Source organism: Helobdella robusta (assembly GCF_000326865.2).
Source record: "Helobdella robusta unplaced genomic scaffold HELROscaffold_41, whole genome shotgun sequence".
NCBI classification, from domain to species: domain Eukaryota; kingdom Metazoa; phylum Annelida; class Clitellata; order Rhynchobdellida; family Glossiphoniidae; genus Helobdella; species Helobdella robusta.
The window spans coordinates 1,713,872-1,726,839 of record NW_008704941.1 but is presented as its reverse complement, the minus strand read 5'-3'; the positions used below and the strand labels follow the sequence as shown (position 1 = coordinate 1,726,839).

General features: G+C 29.7%; 2 protein-coding genes across 2 annotated transcripts; one reads left to right on the top strand and one right to left on the bottom strand.

Annotated features, from left to right (window-relative positions):
* Positions 1–1,901: 1,901 nt before the first annotated feature.
* HELRODRAFT_177251 (hypothetical protein) lies at positions 1,902–6,455 on the top strand (the record flags this gene model as incomplete). The annotated part of the gene is made up of 6 exons (XM_009025445.1): positions 1,902–2,015; positions 2,349–2,479; positions 3,979–4,040; positions 4,388–5,204; positions 5,272–5,431; positions 5,550–6,455. 6 exons carry the CDS (start codon positions 1,902–1,904, stop codon positions 6,453–6,455), a joined length of 2,190 nt encoding a protein of 729 aa, XP_009023693.1.
* A 3,488-nt stretch (positions 6,456–9,943) lies between these two features.
* HELRODRAFT_84805 (hypothetical protein) lies at positions 9,944–11,751 on the bottom strand (the record flags this gene model as incomplete). The annotated part of the gene is made up of 3 exons (XM_009025309.1): positions 9,944–10,027; positions 10,366–10,541; positions 11,658–11,751. Coding segments are annotated over 3 exons (354 nt in total), but the record flags the coding sequence as incomplete, so codon positions are not given.
* Positions 11,752–12,968: the final 1,217 nt, after the last annotated feature.

The window sequence follows — 12,968 nt, the reverse complement described above, 5'->3', positions numbered from 1 at the left end:
AAAGGAGTAAAACAGAACATAAAATACTACCACACAAACAAACATGATGTATGTATGTATGTATGAGCAACCGTTAAAGAACCCACCTAAAATTTAAAAAATACCACCTACAAACATTCAAACCACCTACAAACATGCAAACTCTATATAACTCTATATAACACTATATAACTCTATATAATAAAATAAATAAAAATAAAAAAATTATAAAAATAAAATAAATGAGATCAGACAGACTGCTTCAAGCGAGGCAGAATGCTGATCTGATTTTCATGTTGTCTCAGCTCTTCTATTTATACTCGTTTCAACCATACATTCCCATCATTTCAAACATTCGCATCAGTAAAAAACTTGTTTAATGTATATACTGCACTATTATACAGTCTTAACCACAATGCTAACCGTACTAAATTGAAGTCATCGAACGAACGCCTTCGAAACTTTCTGGTTGGCTGGTTGAATCTGCTATATTGCTTTTCATATAAACATATAATCTAATATAATTTAATTATTTGTATACATGGATTCCAGTCACTTTATATATATATAATAAAAATTCATTATAAAAGCAACAGTAATCAGTGCTATATATGTAAGCACGCAGTTCAAATTTTTCGGGGAGAATTCAAAATAGTTTGAGACCACACTTTGCTTAACATCCTATTCCAAGCCGAGCCAAGCCAAGCTGAGCCAATATGCACAGATTTATAAGCGCTTTTATGTTAATATTTTGCTCGCTATATTTATATATTTTATAAATTCATTATAAAAACAACAGTAATCATTGCTATATATGTACGCACGCAGTTCATATTTTTCGGGGAGAATTCAAAATAGTTTAAGACTACACCTTGCTTAACATCCGATTCCAAGCCGAGCCAAGCCAAGCTTAGCCAATATGCATGGATTTATAAGCGCTTTAATATTAAAATTTTGCTCGCTTTTTAAACGAATATCTCAATATAGCAAATTCTCCATCCTATTTTAACTTTCTTTGATGCTTTTTAATCAGTCAGGTCACAAAAATCATTATCGATATCGCAATGAAATCAGTTTGAAATTTTTTTTTAATTATTGATGAAATTTTTAAATTGTTGATAAAAATAACTAGTATATATAGTGTAGTAAAACGTTTAAAATTTTCTGAGAGAATTCAAAATAATTTGAGACTACACTATAACACAATTGTACAATTTGAATGTGTAAATACAACATTATAAATGTATTATAACTACGTTCATATGTCTATCTATTTCTTTATTTAATTCTGCCTGTGTATGATATTTTGTCAAATTTATTTGATAGGAATTGAATATAACCTTTATACCGGCTGATTAACTACCAAGCAGTAAAATAACTACTGTTGACAACATTTCCTCCAACGATTTCGCAACGAATTGCCCATACCATATAATTAGAATAAACTCTTTCAATCAATGTTTAAATTTTTATATTGTCATTTATTCTTTCGTTTTTGTTTCTGTACTAATTTTCGTGTCAGATACAATAATTTAGTTTTCAAGTAAATTTTCATTTTCGTAGCTATACACAAACATGCCTACCTGTTGCATTAAAAATTGCATTAATAATAAATAGAAATGAGAAAATTTCTGATGCATCTTTTCACAGGTTTATTTTCAAATTAACTTCACACTAAAATAAATGTAACAATATCCCTATACTCATTGAAAAGAACTATTTTGTTTTACAATTACATATATTTTATTTTATAGACTATTATAATTTATAATGCTATCATGGATTACTATTTTATTATTAAAAGCAATACTTAAGAAATGCACAAGTTTCTGTAACAGTTTATAAAATTTCAGATTTCCTCAAAATGTAAAAATGCAAAACGATTGGATTAAGTGCATCAGACAGGAAATAAATCATTTCAAATGGCTTCCATCAAAAATGCAAAAACATGCAGTGACCATTTCTGTAATAAAGATTATAAGGGTTATGATGGAGAAAGGAAGGTAACGCTGAAGAAAGCATTCCCATGTTTTCAAGTTAGTTATATTTATATGTCATCAGTTACACAAGGAAGCAATTCACATCATCATTGTACATTGCAACATTCTTATCTATACAAAAAATATAAAATGCATTCATCAATATTCCATGTATTTTATTAAACTTAGAAAGGGCATAATAACATTGTGAATAATAAACCCTGCTTAGGACTGGGATCATCATCATCATACCAATCACCATTACAAGTATAGTCAATTTTATATTAATGCTTAACAAGTTAACTAAATTGGCATAATCAAGTTTTTATATGAAATACACATCAAGTATTTAATGTAAAAAATAAATTAACAGAAAAATTTCTGGAAAAGTTTAAAAAAATTAGAACATATGACTCTGATCAAAAATCATTCGCGTTGACACTGCATTTGTATGGGCATAAGGCATATGATTATCTTTGGACAAATGGCTTACATCTTCCTCACACTAGGACATTAAGAAAGTAATCTTGTCATACCTGTTCAATAATTTTAATAAGATTGTTTCAAATAACTATTCTCAATGTCATTTTATTAACACTACATTAAAAGGTGGCTACAAAACATTGATGGTATGCCTGGGGTGATTTCTACAAACCTTATTGACTAATGGTGATGAGGATCCTCTGGAACTGTAGGATCATGACATTCAATCTAGTCATGGATTGAGAAATCAATCCTTGATATATTTGATAACAAACATTTATTATAATATAAGAATGAAAAAAAGATGTAGGTGTAAGGCAAAATCTTACTGGAACTATTATTTTTAGCAATTTATGATTTATTTTTTTATTTGACTTTATCCATTTTCAATGATACCGATATTTTTAATTATTATTATCCAAATTATATTCATGCCTATATAAATTAATTTGATTGTGGCTATTTCTGTGCTTAATTATTTTATTTACTTGCCATAGGTATGCACAGCATTTAATAAATTAATGATAATAATTAATCAATCAATCAATCTTTGTTTTGCGTCCAGAGACCCGGTTTCCCGAGGTATTAATAATTAATAACACAACATTCTAAGTGCATAAAATATAATAAATTAAAAGTACAATTTTTACAAACCTCATTGGTTATGGTGATGGGGATTCTTTAAAATTGAATGATCATGATCTAACAAGTCATGGATTGATGAATCACTGGAATCACACATTATCTTTAATAAATTTAATAACAACATGTACTACAATTTAAGAATGAAGAATATTTTGTAAAACATTAAATGATTAAATGAAAAAAAATTTAGTTTGAATCACTCATAATTAATAAATTTTAATTAAATTGCAAGTTAGCTTGGGGAGTTTGAAACTTGAATTGAACAAATTACAAAAGTGTTTATTTTATAAAATTGATTAATAAGTTGTTTAATATATTTATTTAATTTAATATATTAGCAGGTCGCACAACGTTAAAAAATGCGATAGCGCGCGCGCTCAACTTCACCGCGTTTTCCTGAAAGTGATTTAACATTACTATCGCAAACTCGCGTTTTCGTCGTCGTTATTTTTGTTTATTTTTCGAAAATGCGCCCATCTATATAATTTTCGGTTGTTATGAGCGATAATAGAAATATGTATTATTATAAAAATATTTTTTCTTTGTTGTTGTGAGTCATATTTGCAGCAGACTATTCGCTACGAGGTTGGTGTATTTTATATTTTTTTAAAAACTTAGTAAAACATGAGTAAAAGTGACAATTTTAAAGAAATATGATAATTAACCATTTATTAACATTAGGTAAAAATATTTTTGAAATTAGAGTAGAAGCAGAATATTTTTTTGATTTTTTTCCGTATGCACCACGCGGTCACGAAAATGCATTGTATTGGTCCTGTTTTTTCATCAGAATGTTCATAACTACTAAGTTTCATGGATGAAAACGACAATTTTAAAGAAATATGATCATTAACCATTTATTAACATTCTGTAAAAATATTTTTGAAATTAGAGTAGAAGCAGAATATTTTTTTGATTTTTTTCCGTATGCACCACGCGGTCACGAAAATCAAAGTGCGTTATGTTGTATTGGTAGTTTTTTCATCAATCGTAGCTGCTAAGTTTCACAAGCAATGACAACAATTTTAAAGAAATGCAATAAATAACCACTTATTAACATTCTGTAAAAATATTTTTAAAATTAGAACACAAATTATTTTTTAATTTTTTTCCATGACTCCACAAGTCCACACGGTCAAACAAAAATGCATTGAAAATTGGTTGTCTGTGTTTTAACTATTAAGTTTCCTGCTTGATATTAATTATAATTATATTTAAGAAGTGTGATATATTGTTTTATAATTATTTGTCCTGCATTAAAAATAAATGATGCATAATAAAATGAATTTATTGTTTTACAGATATTTCTATTCGATTTGCAAATCTTTTCAAAATCATTATGCAAACTCAAGCTTTGAGGGATTTTGTAAATGAAAAGTATTCAAGACCTTCAGCACCCCTACTGAACGGTTTTGTTTATTTTCTTATACAAAAACAACTGAAGAAAATTCCTGTATGGGTTAAAATTATGGAAGAGCTGGAAAGCTTCAACATTGTGTTCAGTGCAAAGATCTGGAATGTAAAAACAAGAATTAAATTAATTCATAAACAATTAACCACTTTTAAACTTAATCTAGGTAGAACATGGGATCAGGTTGTTCAATATCTTGAAGAACCCTTCTACTTTCAGCCCATTGGTGACTCAGAGAAACAGCCAGTGCATTGTGGTCAGCCAACCAATCTGAACCCAGAAGCTCCTTCATGCAGTTCAACAGATGCCCAAGTCTGCGAGATCCGATCAACCACGAGTGCCCAACTGCCAAAAAGGAAAGTTCCGCAAATCAAACACATTTGTAAAAGTTGTATTGCTAAAAATTTAAGAATTAAAAATTATAAACAAACAATTTTTAGATTAAAACAAAGAATAGATAAACTTTCTAGTTTTCAGAGAACCAAATGGAGATTACAGCACTTGGCCAAAAGAAGACTGGATTCTGTAGATCACTGGAAGTCAAAGTACCATAGAGAAAAAGACATGAATTCACAGGCGGTTTCATCCAATGCAACAACAATAAAAAGTCTTCGAATTAGCCGATCACAAATTCGAAAATGTCAAAGAAGATCACAAGATAGACAGGTCTTTTTTTTGTACTTTCCTAAAATAACATTCTTTAGAAAGTATTTATGTTAATTTTTTTTAGTTGACTCAATAAATTATTTAAAAATTTTAAAAACCTTTTCATAGCAACAATAGAAACGAAATAACAAAGTCATTATGGATTGGGATCAATCAAGAAGAAGTCATAGTGCAATTTCAAGCTCTAGGCATCATTGGGAAGATTATCACCGGCCCATGGATGACGTTGGTATACCGTAACATACGTGGCCTCTCAAACTTGGAAATGGTTAATGAGATTTTTTATGCTATTTTTTTCTTCATTTATTTTTTTGTTTATTACAACATAAGCATTGTTCTTTTTATAAAGTATTGACACCGTTTGATCATAATAAACTTGATCCTAGGGCTCTGTTTTTCAATTGGGCAAGTCAGTGATTGAGGGGGTGCTACACCACCCAGCAGAAGTTATGCTGATGAAAACTGATGTGTTTGGTCACCCTCTTGAAGAAGATGATGTGCACTTGTCTCTGATGAACAAAGTGTATAACAATGATATGTTATATAAACTTTTGATCTCTCTTATGCAAAGTGTCATAGAGGTCATGGAGAGACAGATGGGAAACTACCTCACTGGAGAGTTGTCTAACCCTGCTCCTCAGATGATTGCAGACACCAGCTCAGCACCTCCTCACAACATCCATGCGGAAAGAACCCTTGGCTTGTCTGATTTTTTCATAAGAAAATCACCTTATGCCACCATAGGTTTTGTAGATGCAAAAGTGAAGGCAAAGATGAACCACACCATGGATTGGTTGGATGCCAAATCGGAGCAGGAGCAAAACAAAATCATCAAGTTTGCCATTACAAGGGGTGCAAAGGTTCGGCACATCTCCAAAGACACTGAGAGGCAGACTGACCTTGCCATCCTGGAAAGAAGAAGACAACTTAGTCAAAAAACCGAGGACAAAGACCGCAAGAAGACTGAACATGCAGTCCTCAAGTTGTTGATTAATAATGGAAATTCTAATGATCCATTATTTGCCAGCCTTGATAAACAGCAAAAAGTCTTTCTTGACGACATCCTTGCTGGAAGACAATTGATAGGCAAACTTCTCTACCACAAATGGTCCATGGGTGAGAAAGAGGAATCTAGGTTCATTGGCAGGATTCAAGACAGGAAGAAGAAGAAAAAAGACACGTTCACCATCAGCTACTGGGAGGTAGACGAAGAATCTGCTGAAGACCACAAGTTACCAGTAGAAAGTCTCATAACAGACCTGATCAATGGAGACCTGGAATTCTTCACCTGATGAAAAATCATTGTATGATAAATTTTGTTAATTTTATAATTGTGTGATTGTGCGTGCGTGCGTGTGTGTGTAATATGATTATTATTATTAAGTTTTATAATCATATAATGAAATATAATAATTATGATAATAATATAATAATCAATATATCATAATAATATAATAATCATATAATAATATATAATTATAAATGAATTATATTTAAATATAAATTATAATATATTATATAATATAAAATTATAAATACCATTGCAATATGATTATGATTATTAAATTTTAATTTATATTTAATATATATAAATTATGGATATATATAATTATTTTATAATTATAATTAATCATTTATAATTAAATTTTATAATAAATATAAATTATTCATAATTATTATTTTCTTATTTTACAGCTGTTATAAAAACAAGAAGAAAAAATTGTGTTGTGTTCAATTTTAAATCGTTCTTTTCACGTCTTGTGCGCGAATATAACGCTCAATGCTCACTTAACATTGAGCGCCACTCTTAACATGGCGCAAGTTGAAAGTAAAAATAATTCTTTCAAAATTCGTTTTCTCGGTAACTATAAATGCTACAATAATAAATTTAGTATTTTAATCAGCAAATTTTGCTTTATAAGAAAAAGTAGTTTATATATTAAAAAAATTTTTTAAAAATCGTGCGACCTGCTATAATATATTTTTTATTCCCAGACCTAAGCATTGTAAATAAAAATTTTAAAACCAATCAAGCAATAGAATTTAGGATCTTAGGAACAAGTGCTGTTAGTCCTTAGTGTAGTAGTAGTATGTAGCAGTGTAGTGGTTGGTAGTTTCTAGTAGTCTAATCTGTTAATGTTCGTTAGTGTTATCTGCTATTTATTTCAATTAGTAATTAGAATCAGTAGAGTTTAGTTTTAGCTTAATTATTAGAATTTAGTAATTTAATTACTAATTAGTCGTCGTTTAGTGTTGTTACAGTTAATGAGTTAATTAAGTGTTGTTGGTGGTTCACAAAAAATTTTTTTTATTTAAAATGCAAAAAGATACTTAACCGTTATACAGCAATATCTATCCTAAAAGCATCTAGTATCACCTTTTAAAACATTTTGAAATTTTAAATAAAAGCAATATCTCGAAATTAGTAAATATACGATCGTAACTTTTGACTTGGGCGATAAAAAATCACCCTCCAATTTCCCTCCGGAAGTAAGCTCCTTGTTTGACCGTCAAAAATGAGCGAAGGCCGTTATATAACTATCAAAACATAACTCAAAACGCTGTAGTTAATAACAAAGATAAAAAAAGTCCGTAAAAATAGTCAAGGTTTTTAAAAAAGTTTTCTTATTATCAACCATATATATAGAATATAACATTATATATATATGTTATTAATTAAAATCGTGAAGCATCACAACTGAAGGCCTGTTATAATTAGATGGGTCTCTTTGTCTCTCTCTCTCTATATATAATTATATAAAATGTCTATAATTTATATATATATATATTGGATTATCAATCAATCAATGATCCTTCTTTGTCCATCGAATGACCGTCGAGGCCGATGGTATACATCTAAGCATGCTTGTTGTTTTTATTTTTTCCTTTTCAAAAACCTTTTCTATTTTTGGCCAGTTTTATTGAATTCAGAATACCAACACCAGTCCATTCAATAATGTCATCTATCCATTTCTTTGCAAGTCCACCAACTTTTTTCTTTCAATCTCTTTCCTCATTAGTACCATCTTAATCAATCTGTCTTCTCTCATTCTACAAATGTGTCCAAAAAATTCCAATTTTTTTTTTCTGACTTTGTCACATACACTTTTCTGTCTTCCAAGTTGATTTCTGATGGTTTCATTTTTTTACTTCTTTCTGCCTCCAACTGATTCCCAACAAATTTTGGTAACACTTCATCTCAAATGTTTCCAATCTGTCTTTGTCTTTTTTTTTTTATTTTCCATGTCTCACATGCATAGAGCAAGCTCGGAAAAACGCAAGGTTCTATCATTTTCAACTTTGTTTTTATAGATATATTCCCACTTTTCCATATTTCCTTCAATGATGCGAACATTCCATGGGCTATCCTTTTGTCAATTTTTTTTAGCTTTGGTACAGTTGTTGTCACAGATTATAAGACTGCCAAAATACACAAACTGGTCTACGTGCAAGTAAGCCTAGGTGATTGTCATAGCAAGCAATACTATTGATATATGCTAATTTTCTTCTGAATTACTAATAAAACAAGGGTGGAAAACGTGAAGATGGCTAAATGTAAGAATTTTAGATGGAAGGTTATATCAACGTTATTCAGTTGTACGGGGGTAATTTTAAATAAAATGTAAAATAATTGTAATAAAGTTGTGAATTAATTGTAATTAAAATGTAAATTTATTGTAATTAAGCAGTATTATATTATTATTAGTATTGAACAGTCGAATAAAATTTAATTGTAAAAATTCAAAACTGTAAATGTAAGCTTATAGTATTTTTAATAAAATATTTCAACAAAAATAATAACAGCTCATGTTCGAATGGCGTTTTATTCATATTTATTTTTTAAATTAGTTATTATTTTTCTACCAATTGTAAATATTAAACTAAATCAATCCACCACTATAAGGTCAATATGTATGTCACGTAGTAACAGATTACTTGTCCGCCTGATTCTAAATTTTTAATGAATAATTAAAAAATATAGCCCCTACAGGTTCATCTTAATCCGCCATCACCTTTCTTTCTCCTTTAGTAACATCCTAACATCTCTGAAAATAAGTTGTCATTTTTAGCAATACACACACACACACATTTTTCAGCTAAATAAAGACATGCTTATTAAATAAAGAACAAAAGCAATTGTGGGTGTATTCCTATTGACAAAATTTTTGCAATTTCATCTTTTGAAAAAACAAGCTAATAGGTAATGTTTTCCCAAAACATCTTTTAAAACTTAGAAAACTAAAATTGATTTGGTAAAAGAGTTCTTTAAGCAACAGTGATGTTGATGACAATAATATTTCCAAAAGTTTTAATATGTATTGTGTATTCTGAATTTTGACAACCTAATGTTAATCAAATCCAACATACAAATTGTTTTTTAATTATCCTGACTCTAAACCGACAATAATTGCTAAAACATAGTAAAAATGAGATTCTGAATTAAACCAATTTTTGAAAAAAATTTTTTTAATCCACTGAAAAACGAAATAAAAGAAATCACATTTTTGACTGTTGGAGAGAAGGTGCTCTCTCGCACATCTGAATCGACACTGCCCTGCATAAACCCGTTTAATAAACATTTATATTTTTATAGTTTATTTATCATAAATGATGCACATCGAGAAAGATTAATAATTATTATCTGGTCATATTTAAATTTTTTTATAAATATGAATAATGATCATAACTCACGTAAAAATTTATTATTATTCAAATGCTAGAAATAGTAAAATTATTATTTTCATAGTAAATAGTACACTACAATTGATATCTTATAAATTTATCTTATTTCAGCTCCAAGTAATATACAAAGTATATCCTTTTTTGCAGAATCTTGTAACTCCCACTTCACGATGAGTCTTAGCTGCATGGATATTTCAAAAAAAAACAATTTGAAAATCATTCAATCAATCTTTCAATTGACTATTATTAAATCAACATGTGAAAATAAAGGTTCTCGTTGAATGGCGTTACATGAACGAGTAGATGAATTTTGAAATTGGGTTTTGAGATCTGTTCTGAATTTTATTAAAGAAAACGAATTAAATGACATAAATATATTTAAAAGTTTTCTATATTCTTTAGGCTGCCGATTTAAGAGTTGAAAGCTTTAGTAGCAATGTTCTATTAAGTGTGAGAATTACAGCAATCAATTGTAAATAAAAGCAAAAAGTAACAACTAAAGGGATTGAAAAGTAATACCGCGGGGTACTGCTCCTTGATAAACAAAGTTGTTGTGTAAGTGTAAAACTTTCCAGCTTCCAACGGGCATGTTAAACCGGATTTTACGCAAGCGTTTGGATTATCAATTCCAAATGGAACTGGAATGTGGTCTATAATTCCATGAACAACAGCTGTGGCACTGCTGACAGTTTCACCTGTTATCAAAAAAATAATAAGCTAAATTTATAAATTAAAAGGTACTCGTTTATATAATGTGCGGAGGTGTATTTGCATTGGAACCAGGTGACTGCATAACAGAAGCACATGTCTTTTGTCCTCAAAATAATAGTATGATCAACAGTAAAAGCAGAGGAAATGTCGAGAGCAAGAAGAAGAGTAAGGTTACTATTGTCACTAGAGAGAAGGATCTCATTATGTATTTTGAGTAAAGAAGTTTCAGTACTGTGAGCAGGTCTGAAACCAGATTGAGATACAGGTAGCAATGAGTTAGAGTTTAAATAGGATGACTATTGATTAAAAACTACTTTTTCTATTATTTTAGAGATGAAAGTAATAATAGTAACAGGTTTATAATTAGATGAAAAGGTAGAATCTAAGGATGAGTTTTTAAGAATGGGAATAACAATAGAATTTTTATAAGAAGTAGGAAATTTGGAGGTGGAAAGAGATAAAGTTGGCAGGTGTGAGCAACTGTTTTTAGGTAAAATCTGTCTAAATAAACGCATTGTTGAGTTAATTTAACACACTTGCATAACACGTGAATATAGCAATGCAGTGGCTGGTCCAAAATTCTTAGAATTTTCAAAATATTAAATTGATGACTTTTTTCTTTTGTTGCTAATTCTTGTTTCGGTAAAAGATTATTTTTAAAATGTTAACTTGATGACTTCTATCACACTGAATCTTCAAGATTTTCTTTTACCCCAAAAATCCGCCACTGGCGTTTCTCACAGTACTTAAAATGACTCCGTTCGAAAAACTAGAACTATTGTAAACAATAGTAAATGAATGACTCTAAATATGTAGTACGTTAAAAATGCATGTATTTGTAGAAAAACTCAAACTACAATATTTGTCATGTGCTGTTGTAAGAAAATAAGTTTTGACAGAGCTCAGACTCACAGTTTTGAGAACACGTCTTCGAAATTGACGTTTTGACAGGAATTACATTCAAAAACAATTTCAAAATGCGTGCATAGGCTCCGAGTGCGAGTGCATCTGAAGCAGCAAACGCGTATGGCGCTTTGTTAATATTCATATTAATACTATTGTATTATTGTTATATATTGATAGAAGAACATAGTAAATACTTGGAATAAAATCAATTTCGAAAGAAGCATTATGTCCTCTTGTCAGTATGCATATGTCGGTTGTCTCACAGCCAGGAATCACAACTCGTTTCACTTCAGCTTTTGTTGCCACTTGAACGAAAATAAAAAACGATCTGAACGCAGTGTTAATTTTTTCAATTAAACATTAAATTTTCTTTACCTCCATCACAAACTTTCCACTTTAAACCATTCACGTTCGCAAAAACAAATAAGAGAGAGACAAAAACGACCGTGGCTGAATGGGCCATCTTATTTTTCAACCGCAACTAAAAGTTTAAAATCAGTTTTGATGAGTTTATAAATTAAAGAAAAGTTTAAAGGTAGTGTGTCACGTTGACAAGCTGAAGGAACAAAGTTCGAAAATGAATTATAATAAGTCTTAAACCAAAGTCTCATGATTAAAATTTTTGGCATTTGTACGTATGCATGCTAATTAAAATATGTACCGTAATATCTCATACGGATGGAATGGCTTGTATAAAGCTTTCTATAAAGCGTTTAAGACAAAAAGTTTAATTTATTTAATATCTTCAACGTTTCCTTTCCTCTAAACATTTAAGAAATGCTCGTAACTTAACTAGAATCATCCACCTCCCTCGACAAACGAGTCATCTATGAGAAAATATTTATTGCTCATGCAACTAAATATTTTGTGTATCTATAAACTATCAAATCATCCTATTTCCTAAATGAAACAAACGTTTTGAAAATGGTTTAAATTGTTAACTATGACTACAAAATATTTAATATAAATATTTAACTATGACTACAAAAATTATTGTTTAAATAGACAATTCATCAATAAAGTTTATGAATTTCATCACCGTAACTCGCATCTATTTACTTTTCTTTATAAAGTTTTCGACATATTTATTCATACTGCCAAATTAAATTGTGTAAAAATATGTCAAGACGTGGCGGAGCATGGTTAACGTTCTAAACTACATCAGTACAAAGTTTGAGCTCGTTTTTGTTGTTTGTTTCATTATATCAGGGACGCTGTAAACTAGGTCGCCACAAAATTGGTGCGAAAGTAAGAGTGCAAAAAAAATGTGAGCTCGTTTTTGGTTAAAAGATTGGAGATCTGTAATTTTTGAAGCACTTAACCTAAGCACTCTTGTATAAGCAAATATTAAACTACTGCAGGCACACCCTACATAATCTACTTTAAGAATTTTTCAAAACACATTAGAAAAGATAAAAATTAAGTTTTCGATGGTTTTTGGTGATTCTCTGGCAAATCATCATTCGCTCCCCTAGATGCTTCACCTCACCCTCAACACATTTTGT